The 15,604-nt window shown below is 42.4% G+C and overlaps 1 protein-coding gene across 4 annotated transcripts in view; it reads left to right on the forward strand.

Annotated features, from left to right (window-relative positions):
* The window catches only part of LOC119123045 (low-density lipoprotein receptor-related protein 1-like), a 62,017-nt gene that overhangs the window by 17,889 nt on the left and 28,524 nt on the right, over positions 1–15,604 (forward strand). For all 4 annotated transcript variants that reach the window (XM_037251829.1, XM_037251832.1, XM_037251830.1 and 1 more), the window contains exons 3-19: positions 974–1,111; positions 3,198–3,317; positions 3,810–3,938; positions 4,031–4,294; positions 8,707–8,869; positions 8,949–9,171; positions 11,336–11,525; positions 11,598–11,741; positions 12,359–12,595; positions 12,674–12,854; positions 13,393–13,615; positions 13,889–14,078; positions 14,148–14,273; positions 14,419–14,559; positions 14,638–14,763; positions 14,826–14,942; positions 15,019–15,099. In XM_037251829.1, the coding sequence (XP_037107724.1) occupies positions 974–1,111; positions 3,198–3,317; positions 3,810–3,938; positions 4,031–4,294; positions 8,707–8,869; positions 8,949–9,171; positions 11,336–11,525; positions 11,598–11,741; positions 12,359–12,595; positions 12,674–12,854; positions 13,393–13,615; positions 13,889–14,078; positions 14,148–14,273; positions 14,419–14,559; positions 14,638–14,763; positions 14,826–14,942; positions 15,019–15,099 (2,793 nt within the window). The remainder of the gene's footprint in view (positions 1–973; positions 1,112–3,197; positions 3,318–3,809; positions 3,939–4,030; positions 4,295–8,706; positions 8,870–8,948; positions 9,172–11,335; positions 11,526–11,597; positions 11,742–12,358; positions 12,596–12,673; positions 12,855–13,392; positions 13,616–13,888; positions 14,079–14,147; positions 14,274–14,418; positions 14,560–14,637; positions 14,764–14,825; positions 14,943–15,018; positions 15,100–15,604) is intronic.

Here is a 15,604-nt window from a genome sequence, read left to right on the forward strand (position 1 = left end):
CCCAGACTGGTGTTTACTCGAGATATATTTTCTCCCTGAGTGATCCCAAAGATATCTCTCGGCAAACACCGCCGTGCATGCATGCATGCCTGCCGGCCACTGCGCTGGCATGCTTATTGTGGGTGTTTGGTCTCTGCGTGGATATGTGCATGATGTCAAAGCATTGAAGGGGAAATCATGTGTTTCTAGTTCTGCTGCTTTTCCTCTATGGCCACACTCGCATTGCATATGTCGGCCTTGTGGTTGCCCCGTAAAGTTGTAGATCCTTAAAGGAAGAAAACACTAAAAATACGTGCCTGTTTTTTAACCTACACGTTGGGTAGTTTTGGATTTTGAGCAGATTGGGTTACTTTTAGGTTAAGGTTAATAGCAGGTTGGGTTAATTATTTTGACCATGCAGTGTGGGTGGATGATTGGATTTTGGGTGGGCTGATGAGATACTATTTTTGAGTTTGGGGAGCAGAATATGTTTAATCTAAAATTCTTCAAAAATGTTGGTAGCGGCTGGATGGCTCATTTGGTAGTACCGTTAATAGGTTTACTACTTAAACCAGTTTGTGTTATTTTGACCCGCAAAAAAATGAATAAAGAATTGATTAAGAGACAAAAAATAACTGTTTGATAACATTGTAACGGACAACATAACGTCTTAACACACATTTACAAAGTTCCACCAAAACCTGTCATCTCATGATTAGTTAGGTTACATTATTGTCTCATAAAATCTGAATTGAGCCTGACTGCCTAGAATGTTGCAGAGGTTCATCACTTTTTCATTAAGGCTGTGTGAAACTCGTCATCCCTGGGACAGAATTATCGTCTCACTGGAACCACTTATAGTGGAGTGCTGCTGAGCTTAACCAATTTGGAAAAAACTAAACTTCACATTTCAAACTTCTCGTCCACACAAGAATATCCCGAATTTGAATTGATGACATTTTGGCTTGACCACAATTGTGTTTGTCTCCATCAGGCCCGCACAGTGCCGTGTTAAAGTGCCCGCCGAACGAGTACCAATGCGGCGGGACCGAGCTTTGCATCCACATGAGCAAACTGTGCAACGGAGCTCCGGACTGCACCGACGGCTGGGACGAGGGACCTCACTGCCGAGGTATCGGCCTTTTCACTTGTCACGCTCATCTTCACCATGCGGCGACGCTTCATCTTTCTCTGCTATGTTTACGCTTATAAAATATCGACCTTGTCAACATCTTCTGGCAAACTGAGATTGTCTGTGTACGTGTGTTGTTTTCATTCTCTGCTTGGCTTTAATGGGCGGACAATTGAGTGGCTGTCAATCAAAGCTGCAGCCAGGAGGAGATTCTTCTCCCATTAATCTGACATTATCTGAGACGAGCAACCATTTAGTGTCGACAGATGCTGCAAATGTAAGTCGATCAGGAACGGGCAACTTAAATGTTAGAGGAGGCAACAGTTTCTCATCAGCGCTACATTTGAATTTAAATATGAAGAAATTTCGCTTTGAACATGTGATTGACACGTTATCTTCTATTCAATAAAAAAGTAGAGTGTTGCGAGGATACAAAAACATCTAATCATCACGTCAATGTTAGCCGTCATGATTCCGAGTGGGAACATGATTTTTTTTTTCCACAGCAACTATTTGTGGTATGCATCTGATGGGATTGTTTACATTGCTGCCTGTGTCGCTTCACCAAACACTTTTGAGTTGTCGAGCGCTCGGGCTTGTTTTGGAAAATTCCACCCATATCTGTAATTTCAACTGCAGCTGTGAGCCTCCGAAGCTCGCACAAAATCTCATGTGCAACTTACTGTCGTCCGGTCTTCCGATTCAGCGCATTGCATCGAAAATTGGCCATGATGCATTTTAACCAAGTTACTCATCAGACACATCATCAAAAATTTCCCGGTAGGCTGCTGAAAAAAAAGACCAACAAATGTGTTATGTTCTTATGTAATTATGTGGGAACAGATTTGTTTTTGTAAAATGGTTCCTTGAAGAGATGATTTCTATCCAAGCTCCGCCCACTATTGCTGCAACAGTTTGATGGGATTAGTTTTTTTTGGGTGAAGTGATTCAGACCGAAGTGCGTGTGAGTGTGCACTTATATATGTCTGTTTGTATGTGTGCGTGAAAAAAGAGATGAGTCACGATGATTTATAGTCACGATTCTATCTTGAGATGGTCAGCAGACATGCATCAATTTTAAATCTGTGCATGGCTTCCTCATTACGTTTGTTTTCCACTGTTGTTTTTCTTTGTGCTACTGTTTAGTTTGGACCAAAAAATAGTTGGTTGTGAAACATTCCGCTTAAATTGTTTGCGTAACTGAACACTGGAACCTTAATAATGGGCAAACAGTCTGTTCCCTACTAAAATGTTTGCATAATAAAAAGGCATTTAACAAACAATAACACAAAACTAAAGTCACAAATAAAAGACAATAGGATTATTCTTTGTGATTCCCAGAAGGGAAGTTCAGGTCTTGCAGCAGTTAAAAAAAATTAATAATATTATTATTTTTTACTGGGGTTTCAAATCCTATTAAAGTGTAGTAGCAGTGATGACAGGACAAAAATTCAAATATTAAAATAGCCAACATTTTATTGTTGGAAAGGGGAGAAACAAATGAACGTTTTGTTAACAACTTGATTTCTCCCTTGACTGCCTCGTCCTCTTTTTGTCTCTTCTGTGCTATCTAGTCAAATAATGAGCCATTTAACCGAAGCCCAATTGAAAAAGTGCAATTCAATCTGCTTGACTTGTTTTTATTCAAAGATTGCATTTCAAGTCTCAGTGACTTACTGAGCTGACTCTGGATCTTTTATTCTTAAACCTATTATTTGCAATCGCTGCACTGTCACGAGAAGAACCCTGGCCACATGCTGTAGTTAAGTCCAAACACACACACACACATATGCACTATGTACTTAAGCACACATGCTGACTTGTAAATATTGCCCAGAATGTGTATACTGGCAGCTTCAAGCGTTCCAAGTCCCAGCAGAATGAATTAAATCTGACTTTTAGTACATTGAACACATTCTTGTACAAATTGAAGCCCCGATCGTCTCGCCATCACCGCCACAAATGACTTTCATCTTCACACAAATGATACTACGTCCTGCTATGGTATGTCTTTGCACTTGTTCCACAATTGACACTTTGTCATATCATGTCTCCCTTTTTTTTTTTTTTTTTATTCTCTCCACAGAGTTTATATCCAACTGCTCACTCATGGGCTGTCAGGATTATTGCGCAGTGACTCCAGCAGGGCCGGCTTGTTACTGTGAAAAAGGTTTTGCGATCAGCTCAGATAGAAAAACATGTGAAGGTGAGTGATATGTAGAGTTTATGCAAATTTACTTGAAAATAAGTGGGCGTACACTTTGTTCCACGTAATTTTACGTTAAGTGGAATAAAAATGTTTCGTTTCCCAGCTAAGCCCAATCAAATAAAAAATACTTCAGGCTGCCGTTTAAAACTGTTAAACAAGTCAAAGATTTAATCATTAAAGAGGAAAGAAAACGAATCATCTCGTTGATGAAAAGTGTGAATGAAATCAAGAAAATCATTTCAAGTAATCCTTATCAAATATTGCTGAAGTCTTTTTTTTAATCATAAATATAGATATATGTAATTATAAATACCAGTGTGCTTGCTGAAAAATATGTTTATTGTTTTTCAAAAAGGATGAAATATGTTAAATTTTGTATACAACGTATACTCGCAGGACACCTCATTAGATGCAGTTGCAGAATTTAATACAAAATGTTTACAAAATATTCCAAATGCTTATTCGTGGATTCCACTATGTGTGTTGCAGATTTCGATGAGTGCACTGTGTATGGGACGTGCAGTCAGTCCTGCACCAACACTAAAGGCTCTTATTCTTGCTCCTGCGTGGAGGGCTACCTGCCACAGCCGGACAACCGCTCCTGCAAGGCCAAGAATGGTAAAAAGTCGCTGACAGCAGCACTTTGGCCCAGACGCTATGAATATTCTTTTCATGTCCCCCTCCCTCGTATTTATGTTTGTTCTGCCCAGTCCCGGTGGACCGTCTACCTGTACTGTTGATCGCCAACTCCCAGAACATCCAAGCCACCTCCTTGAGTGGCACCACAGTCCACAGCCTGCTGTCCACCAGTACCAAGCAAACCACAGCCATGGACTTCCTGTACGCTCAGGAAACGGTCTGCTGGATCCATGTGGGAGAATCCCCCTCGTCCACGCATCTTAAATGTGCCAAGATTCCCAATCTTAAGAGCTTCACTGAGGAGAGAGTCATCAACATCTCTCTCAGCTTGCATCGTGAGTACAGCCAAAAACTCTTAAATCACAATTAACATGCTTTGACAGGAGTGCAGGTAATTTATTTAAATTAGTGAGATCTAGGCAAAGACTTATAACTTGCAGCTCTTAAAATGCAGTTTGCATCGCAAATCATCATTTGCATATAAATGAATGGAAAGGTGTCATTCCAGCTTCACCCAAAAAAGTTTGTTTTTTCAATAAGGAAAATAGCATGTTCTAAAAACATGTAGTAGTAACTAGAGATGTTCGTTACTAGTAGTTACCATTGTAATGTCATATTTCACGTCATTATGATCATATTTGTATCTTAAAAGATTTATCTAATTACATTCTCTGCAAAAAAAAAACCAGCCACACTATTTCTTTTGTACTGCATTCAATGCAATAAGTCAAAATCTTTCATTCTTTTAGCTAATTCTGTAATACTTTTGTTTTTTAGAAAAGGATCGTGTAATTCTATGATTATAGTTTTTCATGCAGGTCAGGCATAAAGGCGGCTTGAGCATGAATAATACATAAAGAGCAAGATTTTAACATAAAACTGCAGCGGCCGTTCTGTAAGATTTGTTTTCTACCACGGTCATATCTGGAAACAGCCCAACAGGAATCGGAAATCGGCCTGTGTGATTAATTAGATCAGAAGTTTAAGTCAGATTTAATTGTTCTTAGTCTCCCCGCCACGTGCCACTACCGCTACTGCTCAGATTTTAATATCAGACGTAAACAAGCCAAGGACACATAGCATGTCTGATTAAAAAAAAAATATATATATATATATATATATTTCTGTTCTGAGTGCAATTCAACACATTTTACTTTTATAATATTTTTGATGATTATCACTGTCACTTGGCAACTTCTAAGCTTATAGTAATTTTAATAATTATAGTATTTTATATTATAAGTATACCCCAAATAATGATTATTTGTATCCAAAGAGTCAGCTTGAGTGTGTTTGTAATGGAAAGCGTATTCATGAATAGCTATGACATGACACATCAGCCTCATATGATACATAACACGAAGAGAAAGAAACAGAAGTTGTTTAATACAATTCAAAGAAGTCACGTCTCGGAGCATCTGAGGGTCGTAGACCCGGCAGCACATTTAGTGTCAGCGCCACTTGACCTCCTGAACGGGCAACAGAGTGCAAGGTCTTTGTTTACAGTCGTCGTGTGAAGGAGGCAGCACAAACCAAAGGCAGGCGGGAACATTCAGGAAATGATGCACGTTTGGTTGGAGTGACTCATGACCTCGGTACGCCACAGATGGCTTGTCCAGATGTGACTTCACCACTCTCTCTCTCTCTTTTTCTCTCTCGCTGTCTTTCTCTCTGCACGAAAGTCTCAGTGTCTCCTTCAAAGTCCAATGAAACCTGCAGTTTGTAATCACTCCCATTTCATTGTATGCCAGAAAAACACATATGAAGCAAGATGATGTAACATCTGAAATGCAAAGACAACAATGTAGAATATTAAGTCTGGCTTGATGATGAAATCTCATATATGTATGCAAATTTATGTATAGTTACATGCCATGCAGAGGCATTATGTTTCCCTGACAGTCCATACCGTCCATCTGGCTCCTTCTCCTTATATTTATATATGCAAATGTAACTAGTATGAAGCCGAAAAATGACAAGATAGTATTTCCCAAGTAAGTAATGGCCGAAGCGTAATTTGTGGGACCGACGAGCTCCCCTGTTGAGAATCCTTGGAAGGAAACCGATATGGGTTAAGCAGACTCAAGAGCGCTGATCCCAGAGCTGTCGCTAAGCCTTCAGGATAGACCTGCTTCCCTCCCTGCGCAGGCTGCACCATGTTCTGATCAGCACAAACACAGTGCCTTGAAATCTCCTTACGGGGTCATGTGCTGCAAAAAGTCAAGCCAGCATATTACAAATTGTTTCTCCATTCACACACAGGCACAACTTAACCTCCAATGGCGTTGAAACACTCGACATACGTCAACACTTTCTCCACTCTCCCTTCCTTTCTGATGTTGACACGTTGACCAGTGCATCTTGTTTTCCTTCCAAGTCCATATTACTTCCAGATGCTGGCATAAGATGAAGCATTTGATTGAATTCTTTTAATTAGGCTGCTCTGAGTCTTTATTGTGTGAGATTTTCATCATGAATCCAGAGCAGGATGGGGAAACATGATGAATGCAGGAGGAGAGAGAAGGTCAATGATAGGAGCGTGTAAAGCTCCTTTTAGACCATTGCGCAATCTGCTTCTCTCCTACCTTTTGTTTATACACGGCTTAATCAGTGAATCAGTGTGTCGCGGGGCAGCTGGAAGTATTTAAACAGAGCACTGTGTGTTAAAAATTAAGAGCACCTCTGGGATTATGGCCGCTGACTCCCATAAAACCTCAGAAATGCGGCACAATGGCCAAGTTTCCCTGGTGGAAATCAGATCTCCTTTTCCCCTCCCAGCTTCTCTTCTATTTTCCTTCACATTTTGTTCCTTGCTGCTTTGCTCCTCTGTCGTTTTCGCTCGCACCTTTTCTCCAACAAACCAAAACAGTTGCAATACTGACAACTGCAACAAGCGACTGATTTATCGTTTTTGGTAAAAGTTATTTTTCCACCCAGAAGAATCTGCTGGGTCATTTCCTCCCTATCAAAGTTTTTCCAGTCTTGGTTGAGAAATGGAGACTTTGGTGACGCAGCTGACCAGGGAAAACAACCTCGTTCGTACTTGATGACCCGGGACCCCCTGCCGCACGACTGCAGCGCCATATCTGGCATGTTTGTGTTTGTGTGAAGACACTTCTGGGGCGAGCAGAGCTCACGGCAGCTGTAAAAATAAACGTCTTGTGGTTTTGTGAAGCCCTCCTCTCCATTCCACTCTCTATCTGTTGCTCACACGCATGGTCCACCACGCTGTTCAAATGCAAGCAGGCAGGCGTGTTAGAACTTCAAGCTTCTCAATTGAACATTTTGGTTTTGAAGTGAAGTGAAGTGAAATTTATTTTTGAACATAAGATCGACCAAACACAAAATCATTTTTTTCCACATTTTCACATAATTTCACGTTATGCCAATAAGACACATAAATCAACATGTTTTCCTCTTGAGGTGTATCAAATGCTCTGTAAGCAGTCAGTTTATTTATAGGATGTCTAAAGAGTCGCAGTCCAAATGTTTACACATCATTGTTTCATGAGACGTGAAAAGCTGAAGTGGAAAAAAAACACAGATTTGTTTGCATTGCTGTTGTACGAATGCTTATAAGACAGTTTTCTGCAAACATTTCTGTTGTTCAGCCCTAGTTTGCAGCCACGCTAATGCTTGGTCATCTTCATCTTTGCACAGCGTTGGCACATTACGGCCGTCAGGAAAGCATGGAGCCATTGTTCGGTCGGAATATTGCATCAGCCGCATGCAAAACAGGGAACTATTGACAATGTGGAGGAACGATGGGATGGCAGAGGGTCAATTTTTTTTCCCTCCCTAACAAAACTGACGCGTCGGCCCTCATTCATGTATAAATAGCATTAAATAAAAAACAGATTTAAAAAAAAGATATATGCTCACAACATAACATCCTAATCCAAAAGTTTTGCATTCGAATGAATCGGAAACATTCAACATCAATTGTCATCGCGTTTCTTCTGGAATCATCAATTATCTGCTTATCGCGAAAGTGTCAAAAGAAAAATCCCTTTGGCACTTTTTGCAAGCAGCAAAGTTGTTCACAATGTTATCATGCCTGGCTCTTATCATACCCAAATTTATCCCAAACATCTGATTTAGTCTTCATTGACAATCTGGTATTCCCCTCTTGTCGATTTGTCTTTAATGGTCTTCGTTATGAGAGGGCTCAAGGGCTGATTTTCATGGTGTAAGTAATTTTGCCTTGATAAAAATGATTTGTTTGAGTATTATTTCTTTTCTTTTTTTTTTTACATCTTGAAAAACAAATATTTATGTGTTATTCCGGTTTCTTTCCCGTGCTTGGATCATTTTCACCTATATGCCAAAAGCAACAAGTATCGTTGATGAATGTTTTTTTTTTTTACGGATGATGCAAAAACATTTTTGCGTGGATGTGAAATTCTTCTCTTTTTGACATTCAAATTCGAATTTGATTGGCCTGGAACTGACACATGCCTGATGTTTGCCAGCTTGATGCCGTTCACTTGACAACTCATTTGTCAGTCGAGCAACCCCCCCCCCCTCTCTCCTCTGTCCAAACTCAAAAACATGGACCGCTTGTGTTAAGAACAATTTGATGGTTCATTGAGTTCACGTCAACCTATGATCACGACCTCTCACTTGCTACAAGTATTTACAACAACATCACAAGTTCAGCTTCTTTACAAGTCCACAGGAATGTAAGAACTAAAAATAAATTTGGCTTTTCCTTGCACCTCCTCCCCCGACCCTCTTCTCTGTGCAGATGTGGAGCAGATGGCCATCGACTGGCTCACGGGAAATTTCTACTTTGTGGATGATGTGGATGACAGGATATTTGTGTGCGACAAAGATGGACAGACGTGTGTCACCCTTCTGGACCAGGAGCTCTACAACCCCAAAGGCATTGCCTTGGACCCCACCATGGGGTCAGTGTGGTGGCTTTTCATACAGTGATGCCAGTCAAAGTCTTCAACTTCAATTGGGTTTGTCCATTTCTTTCCTCAGAAAGGTGTTCTTCACCGACTACGGTCAGATTCCCAAGGTGGAACGATGCGACATGGACGGCCAGAACCGGACCAAGCTCGTAGACAGTAAAATTGTCTTCCCGCATGGGATCACACTGGATCTGGTCAGCAGGCTGGTATACTGGGCCGACGCCTATCTGGACTACATCGAGGTGGTGGACTATGAAGGGAAGAACCGACACACCATCATTCAAGGCCTTCTGGTAAAAGCATCTAATGCAATCATCACCTCGAAATGTCTGGCGTCTGCCTGGTGAAAAATGGGCGCGGAAAAGATGGAGGGCGGGAGCAGCTGATTAATCGCGTCTAATATCAAGGTGGCTAATGTTCCGTGCGGTTTGGCTCTGAAAGCCGTTACCATGACGTTTACTGTGATCTGCGGGAAGTAATGGCTTTCATTTATAGTCAGTAAGCCTCAGGGCACAGACATGCACACACAAACACAAGCCCCATGCTGTGTGCGTGCACGCGCGTGTGTGTGTGTGTGTGTGTGTGTGTGTGTGTGTGTGTGTGTGTGTGTGTGTGTGTGTGTGTGTGTGTGTGTGTGTGTGTGTGTGTGTGTGTGTGTGTGTGTGTGTGTGTGTGTGTGTGTGTGTGTATGCGCGCGCATGTTGTCAGTGTCCTTGAGCCGACATAATATTAGAAGCATTAGAGTGAATGGTTGTCTTAAAATTGAACTCATCTAAAATATAGAGTGGCGAGAAGTGATAGGAGGAAATCAAAACAAGCCCAATAGGACAAATTATTAGGTACACCCTAACATTGTGTACCAGTATCTGAACTGATTTACTTGACTTGTGTTTACGCCACACTTGTTTTTCCGAATTTATCATACGCGCTAAAAAAAAGTTGCGTAAACTCAAAATTTCAAGGCAAAAAACTTTCACTTGGGAAAATCAACAAAATGGTTTTTTTTTTAGTTTTGCTAACGTAAAAATGGACTTTGCTGTATGTCTAACAAAGAAATATGAGTTTTGTATATATCATATCAGAGCTTGCAGGGGTACCTAATGTTGTGGCCATCCTGAGTATTTCAAAGCTTGTCCAGTTCTTTGTGTCGACTCCACGGCGGGAATTTTATGATAAGGTAGAAAAAATGGTGTCCTTAAAATCATGGAGTCGCAGTCCCTGTGTCACCATAGCATCTACTGCCCATGATAAGACGATAATAACGCTCTGCTCGAGGTGTGTGTTTGGCCACACCGGTTTCCTCCAACCATCACATGCTTGCATTGGAAGATGAGTTGGCCTTCATTTCTGTCCTGAGAAAACAGAAAAAATCTTAACTTAAAAACCGTTTGAGTCGCCGAACCCCTGCGTCACTCGGTTGAGTTCAGCAGGTTACCATAGCAACAGTACCTCTGCCTTTACCAGCAAATTACCATTTTTAAGGAGACTATAATTGTGTGTGAAAGACTTACAGTAGATTTGAGGTGTTTTGTTTTGTGGCTGTTGAAGACGCCCTTATGTGTCTCTCTGGTCACCACAATATTCAAATGTGCTTTCAGTATAATGCAGTAAAGATGTTTATTATTGCAAAACGGTCGGATTCATTTGAGGAGTTTTACTCGCATTTAATTGGATTTCTTACTTTCCTATTTCAGTCATGCATTAAGAGAGCTAGTTGTGGTGTTTTATAACATCCTCGGCTCCAACAGTAATGTGGTTTCACTGAGCATTAGTGATCATCCTTGCTTAAATCAACATATTGTGTCCTCAGACAGGTTTGCTAATTAGTTTTGTCGGATGGAGGTTGTTCCACAACATTAACCGAGTCAGTTTTATGCATAACAGGAAGGAAGCATCAATTTGCTGATGAAAAGGGAAAAATAGTCCAATGTCATGCAAAATGAAAACATTGGCCATTTCAAGAAATATGTCATGCTGTTAAATAATTTGTGTATGGCTCAGAAAGAAAATGGGTTCTATCTTCAGGAAAGATTATGTCAGGTAAATGAATTATGCAAGAGCTGTGGAAAAGTCACAGAAGAGTAGCTTTTGGTGTCTCTGGAGTCCAAACAACATCTTAATGGAGGATCCTTCAAATTCACGCATCATCAAATAAAAGTTGTATTTCGCCCATCCCTAACAAAGGAGAAAAATTTGCAGTAAATTGCAACTTTATCTATAAACAGTAAATTATTTCTTTTATATAATGCATAATGATTATGGCTTGAGATACAAGTTTAATATTACTCTGAAGTAAAATTTGACGTTTTTTCCCCATAGCATAAATAATATGACTGTGAGTTGCTATATTGTCTGGTGAGTTTTTAACTTGTCAGTCTACATGTGTTGCTGCACCGTTTGTGTTCAAGTTATGGGGTTGTTCTAAGTATTATGTTTTGTCTCTACTTCTCATCCAAGATTGAGCATCTGTACGGGCTGACTGTGTTCGAAAACTACCTCTACGCCACCAACTCGGACAACGCCAACATGCAACCCAAGACCAGCGTGATACGGATCAACCGATTCAATAGCCCAGACTACCAAGTGGTGACACGTGTGGACAAAGGAGGCGCGCTGCATGTCTACCATCAGCGGCGCCAACCGCCAGGTACGCACTACATTTTGTCACAATATATGCAAACGCATTTGCTTTGCATAACATCTTCCCGCTCCTGTGCAGTCCGAAGCCACGCGTGTGAGGTGGACCAGTTTGGGAAAGCGGGAGGTTGCTCCGACATCTGTCTGCTGGGAAACGGACACAAGACCCGCACGTGCCGCTGTCGTTCCGGATTCAGCCTGGGAAGCGATGGCAAGTCTTGCAAAAGTAAGTCGTATCATGAAACGGTTAAATTTCACCTTCAACGATTAAATAAAGCAAGACAAAATTTGGACTTAGCTTGTGAGGGAGCGCAGGTCAAGTGACAGGTACATTTTGACAAATTCTCACTCTTCCATAAAATTATTCACCAAAACCAAGCAAACAACCCGATGGATTTTAAAGGTTATGCAACTCAAAATATTTGAAGTAGATGTTTTTCGATCAATCGTCCTCACTGAACAAAAGACTCGTCTACTAAGAAGCTTTGAAAAGAACTGATGGTCTCTGACCTTGTCACAACTATACTGCCAGCCAGCCTGTCATTTTAGCGTGAGCTCTGTTTTTTTATTCAATTACAGACTAAAATTTATATCCTTATTTATCTCCCCCCTGAGGTCAGACTGCCAATGAAAATGTTCGTAACGATTTCACTGATGAAGAGTCTCTCGAACGCTACATAAAGCTGTCTCAAGAGTGAGGATCGCTTGCTATTCATTTATTATCATGAAAAAAAAACCCAGACCGCAGTTAGCATCTAATTTGCTCATTTGTTCTCACAAGCAGATGTGTTCAAGTGATTTCCATTTTTAAGCGCTGCTGTCAATTCCTTGTTTCTGCTTCAGAGCCCGAGCATGAGCTTTTCCTAGTCTACGGTAAAGGTCGCCCGGGGGTCATCAGGGGCATGGATATGAATGCCAAGGTTCCCGATGAGTACATGATCCCTATTGAGAATCTAATGAAGCCCAGAGCTCTGGATTTTCACGCCGAGAGTGAGTTTATTTACTTCGCCGACGCCACCAGCTATATCATTGGGCGGCAGAAGATCGATGGGACTGAGAGAGACACAATTCTAAAAGAAGGTAGGTTGCGACAACACGAGAAAAAAAAAAAAAAGAAGCTGCAGCACGGGAGACTTAATTTTGATTTTTTTCCCCCAGGGATCCACACGGTGGAAGGCATCGCCGTGGACTGGATGGCAAACAATTTGTACTGGACCGATGACGGGCCCAAAAAAACCATCAGCGTGGCTCGGCTGGAGAAAGCCTCGCAAACTCGCAAGACTCTCATTGAAGATAAAATGACTCACCCTCGCGCAATCGTGGTGGACCCTCTTCACGGGTAAGGCAGATGGTCGCAGGTTCCTCCACCATCATCAATGTTGCTGCTTTTTTTTTTTGTAGCCTTGGAAAGCACTTTTAATGGTAATGAAGGGTCATTATATTATTTCTGCTCTCTTCCAATCATCTTCCATTATCCCTAATAATAAGACCGCTCACAGACCTCCACCTAGGTTGATATTAATTTGAAGTGATTTGCGCGTTTGCCTCTCGCACTGTCATAGCGAGCCTAACCTACCTGTGAATGGATGAGTCTTATTACCGTGACCTCTTGAGCTCTGTCTTGAGAAATAAGTGCTCAAAAATACACACACGCACACGCTGACACACACACACTCGCTGCTTTGCTGCCATGATGTGAGTTGATGGCGCGCCCCGAGGGAAAGGCACTAGCCTGCACTAATGCCTGAAATCCATCAGGCTGCGGGAGAAAAAAGGCAGTTGCAGAAAGGAGGGAAATTAAGACAGATGGGGTATTGTACGTGCAAAAATATTGAGACAGACTTTTTGATCAATAATGAGGTTTATGTCTTCTGAAGGTGGATGTACTGGACAGACTGGGAGGAGGATCCCAAGGAGAGCAAACGAGGAAAAATTGAACGCGCTTGGATGGACGGCTCCAACAGGGACGTTTTCCTCACGAGCAAAACGGTGCTGTGGCCCAACGGCCTGAGTCTGGACATCCCGCAGGGAATCCTTTACTGGGTGGACGCCTACTATGACCGCATCGAGATGGTTTACCTCAACACCTCAGAACGCAAGGTTAGAACTCGCCACCGTCACTGTAATTGGAACACTTTAACATAGCTTAGCTTGAACTTTATCTCGATGCCTTTGTTCGTTTTTATGAAGCCGATACAAATGAATTAGGAAGCTTTTAATTTGCAAGTGTTTTAATGCTTGTTCGGTAATGAGCCCCAAAATGTCAACCGCCTAAATTTCTAGCGTCATTAGCTGGAAACAGACAGAAGTTAAAAGCAAAGGTCACCACTGACACATTTTGTCCTCTTCCTGTGTTTTTCTTCACATGGCTAGACGGTGTACGAGGGCCAGGAGCTGAACCACGCCTTTGGTCTCTGCCACTATAAACACTTTTTGTTCTGGAACGAGTATCGCAGTGGCAGCATATACAAGTTGGACACCACCACGAGCATTGCCACCCTACTGCGCAATGAAAGGCCGCCCATTTTTGAAATACGCATGTATGATGCTCAGCAACAGCAAGGTAGACAATCCACTTCTCTGTTTTTCCTCTCCTTTGTGTTTATGACACTTTACGTTCTTCATCTTCCAGGTTCGAATGCGTGTCGTGTGCACAACGGAGGCTGCACCAGCCTGTGCTTGGCCATACCGGGAGGTAGGCAGTGTGCCTGCGCAGAGGACCAAATACTCGACCCCACTGACAACACCAGCTGCAAAGGCGAGTATCAAATGTTCAAAAAGAATACAAAATAGAACCACTGTACACAAAACAACAAAAAATGCTGGCCCATGCTACATTCATCAGTTTATACCTTTTTGTTTTCCCTCCATGTTACTATTTTGCTTCTTCTTGTCATCCACAGCCAACCCGTCTTACGTGCCGCCTCCTCAGTGCCAGGCCGGAGAGTTTGCCTGTAAAAATAATCGCTGCATCCAGGAACGCTGGAAGTGCGATGGCGACAACGACTGCCTGGACAACAGCGATGAGGCTCCCGACTTGTGTCGTAAGTTAGCAAACTCATTTGCATATCTCTCCAGCCTGTCTCTTACTTTTTTTTTTTTTTTCTTCTTCTTGTCTCCAGACCAGCACACCTGCCCTACTGACAGATTTAAATGCCAGAACAACCGTTGCATTCCCACGCGCTGGTTGTGCGACGGCGACAATGACTGCGGCAACGATGAGGACGAATCCAACACCACCTGTTCAGGTAGTCAGAGAATCAGGTTCCCCTTCCGTGCCGTTCTGGTTGTAATCCGGTTGCCCTTCCAGCTCGCACATGCCCGCCCAATCAGTACTCGTGCGCCAGCGGGCGCTGCATACCCATCTCCTGGACGTGCGACCTGGATGACGACTGCGGGGATCGGTCCGATGAGCCTGCCTCTTGTGGTGGGTCAACCTGAACCCCTTCCTCACTCAGGAATGTTCAGTATCCAAAATGATCTGATTTATTTTGTATACACAGCCTACCCCACGTGTTTCCCCCTCACCCAGTTTACATGCAACAATGGACGTTGCATCAACATTAACTGGCGCTGTGATAACGGTGAGTGGCATTTCCGCATTTCTCTCTTTTTCAGTGTGTCTTCCATTTCCACGTCTGAGCTCAATCTCACTCACCGGCTGTGTCACCATGCAGATTTATGTTTGCTTTCCTATCTGTTGGTCTCCTAGTTCCGTGCTATTCGCCCATTTTGGTGTCTCGCATTGATTCTGTCTTTCAGAAAACGATTGTGGCGACGGCTCTGATGAATTGCATTGTCTGAACCTGGCCAGCTAGTGCATAGATCAACATGCACCGCAGCAGCAGCCAAGACGCTTGGCCGGCTTGTAGATTTGCCCGGCAGGCTAACAATAACTTAAGGGCCGCTTGGCTTTAAACGTGGCCACGCGCCGATGCCAATATCGCTGCCGCTGCACGAAGAAAATTTCGAGTTTAATTAGATTGGGCAAATTGCAAATGCGTTATCGAGTCATGCAAAGATAATCTAATTGGCTGTTTTAGAGTGACAGGTCAGATGGTAAAAAGAAGCGTGTCGGCAGAATTAATT

The sequence above is a fragment of the Syngnathus acus genome, chromosome 5 (assembly GCF_901709675.1).
Source record: "Syngnathus acus chromosome 5, fSynAcu1.2, whole genome shotgun sequence".
NCBI classification, from domain to species: Eukaryota; Metazoa; Chordata; class Actinopteri; order Syngnathiformes; family Syngnathidae; genus Syngnathus; species Syngnathus acus.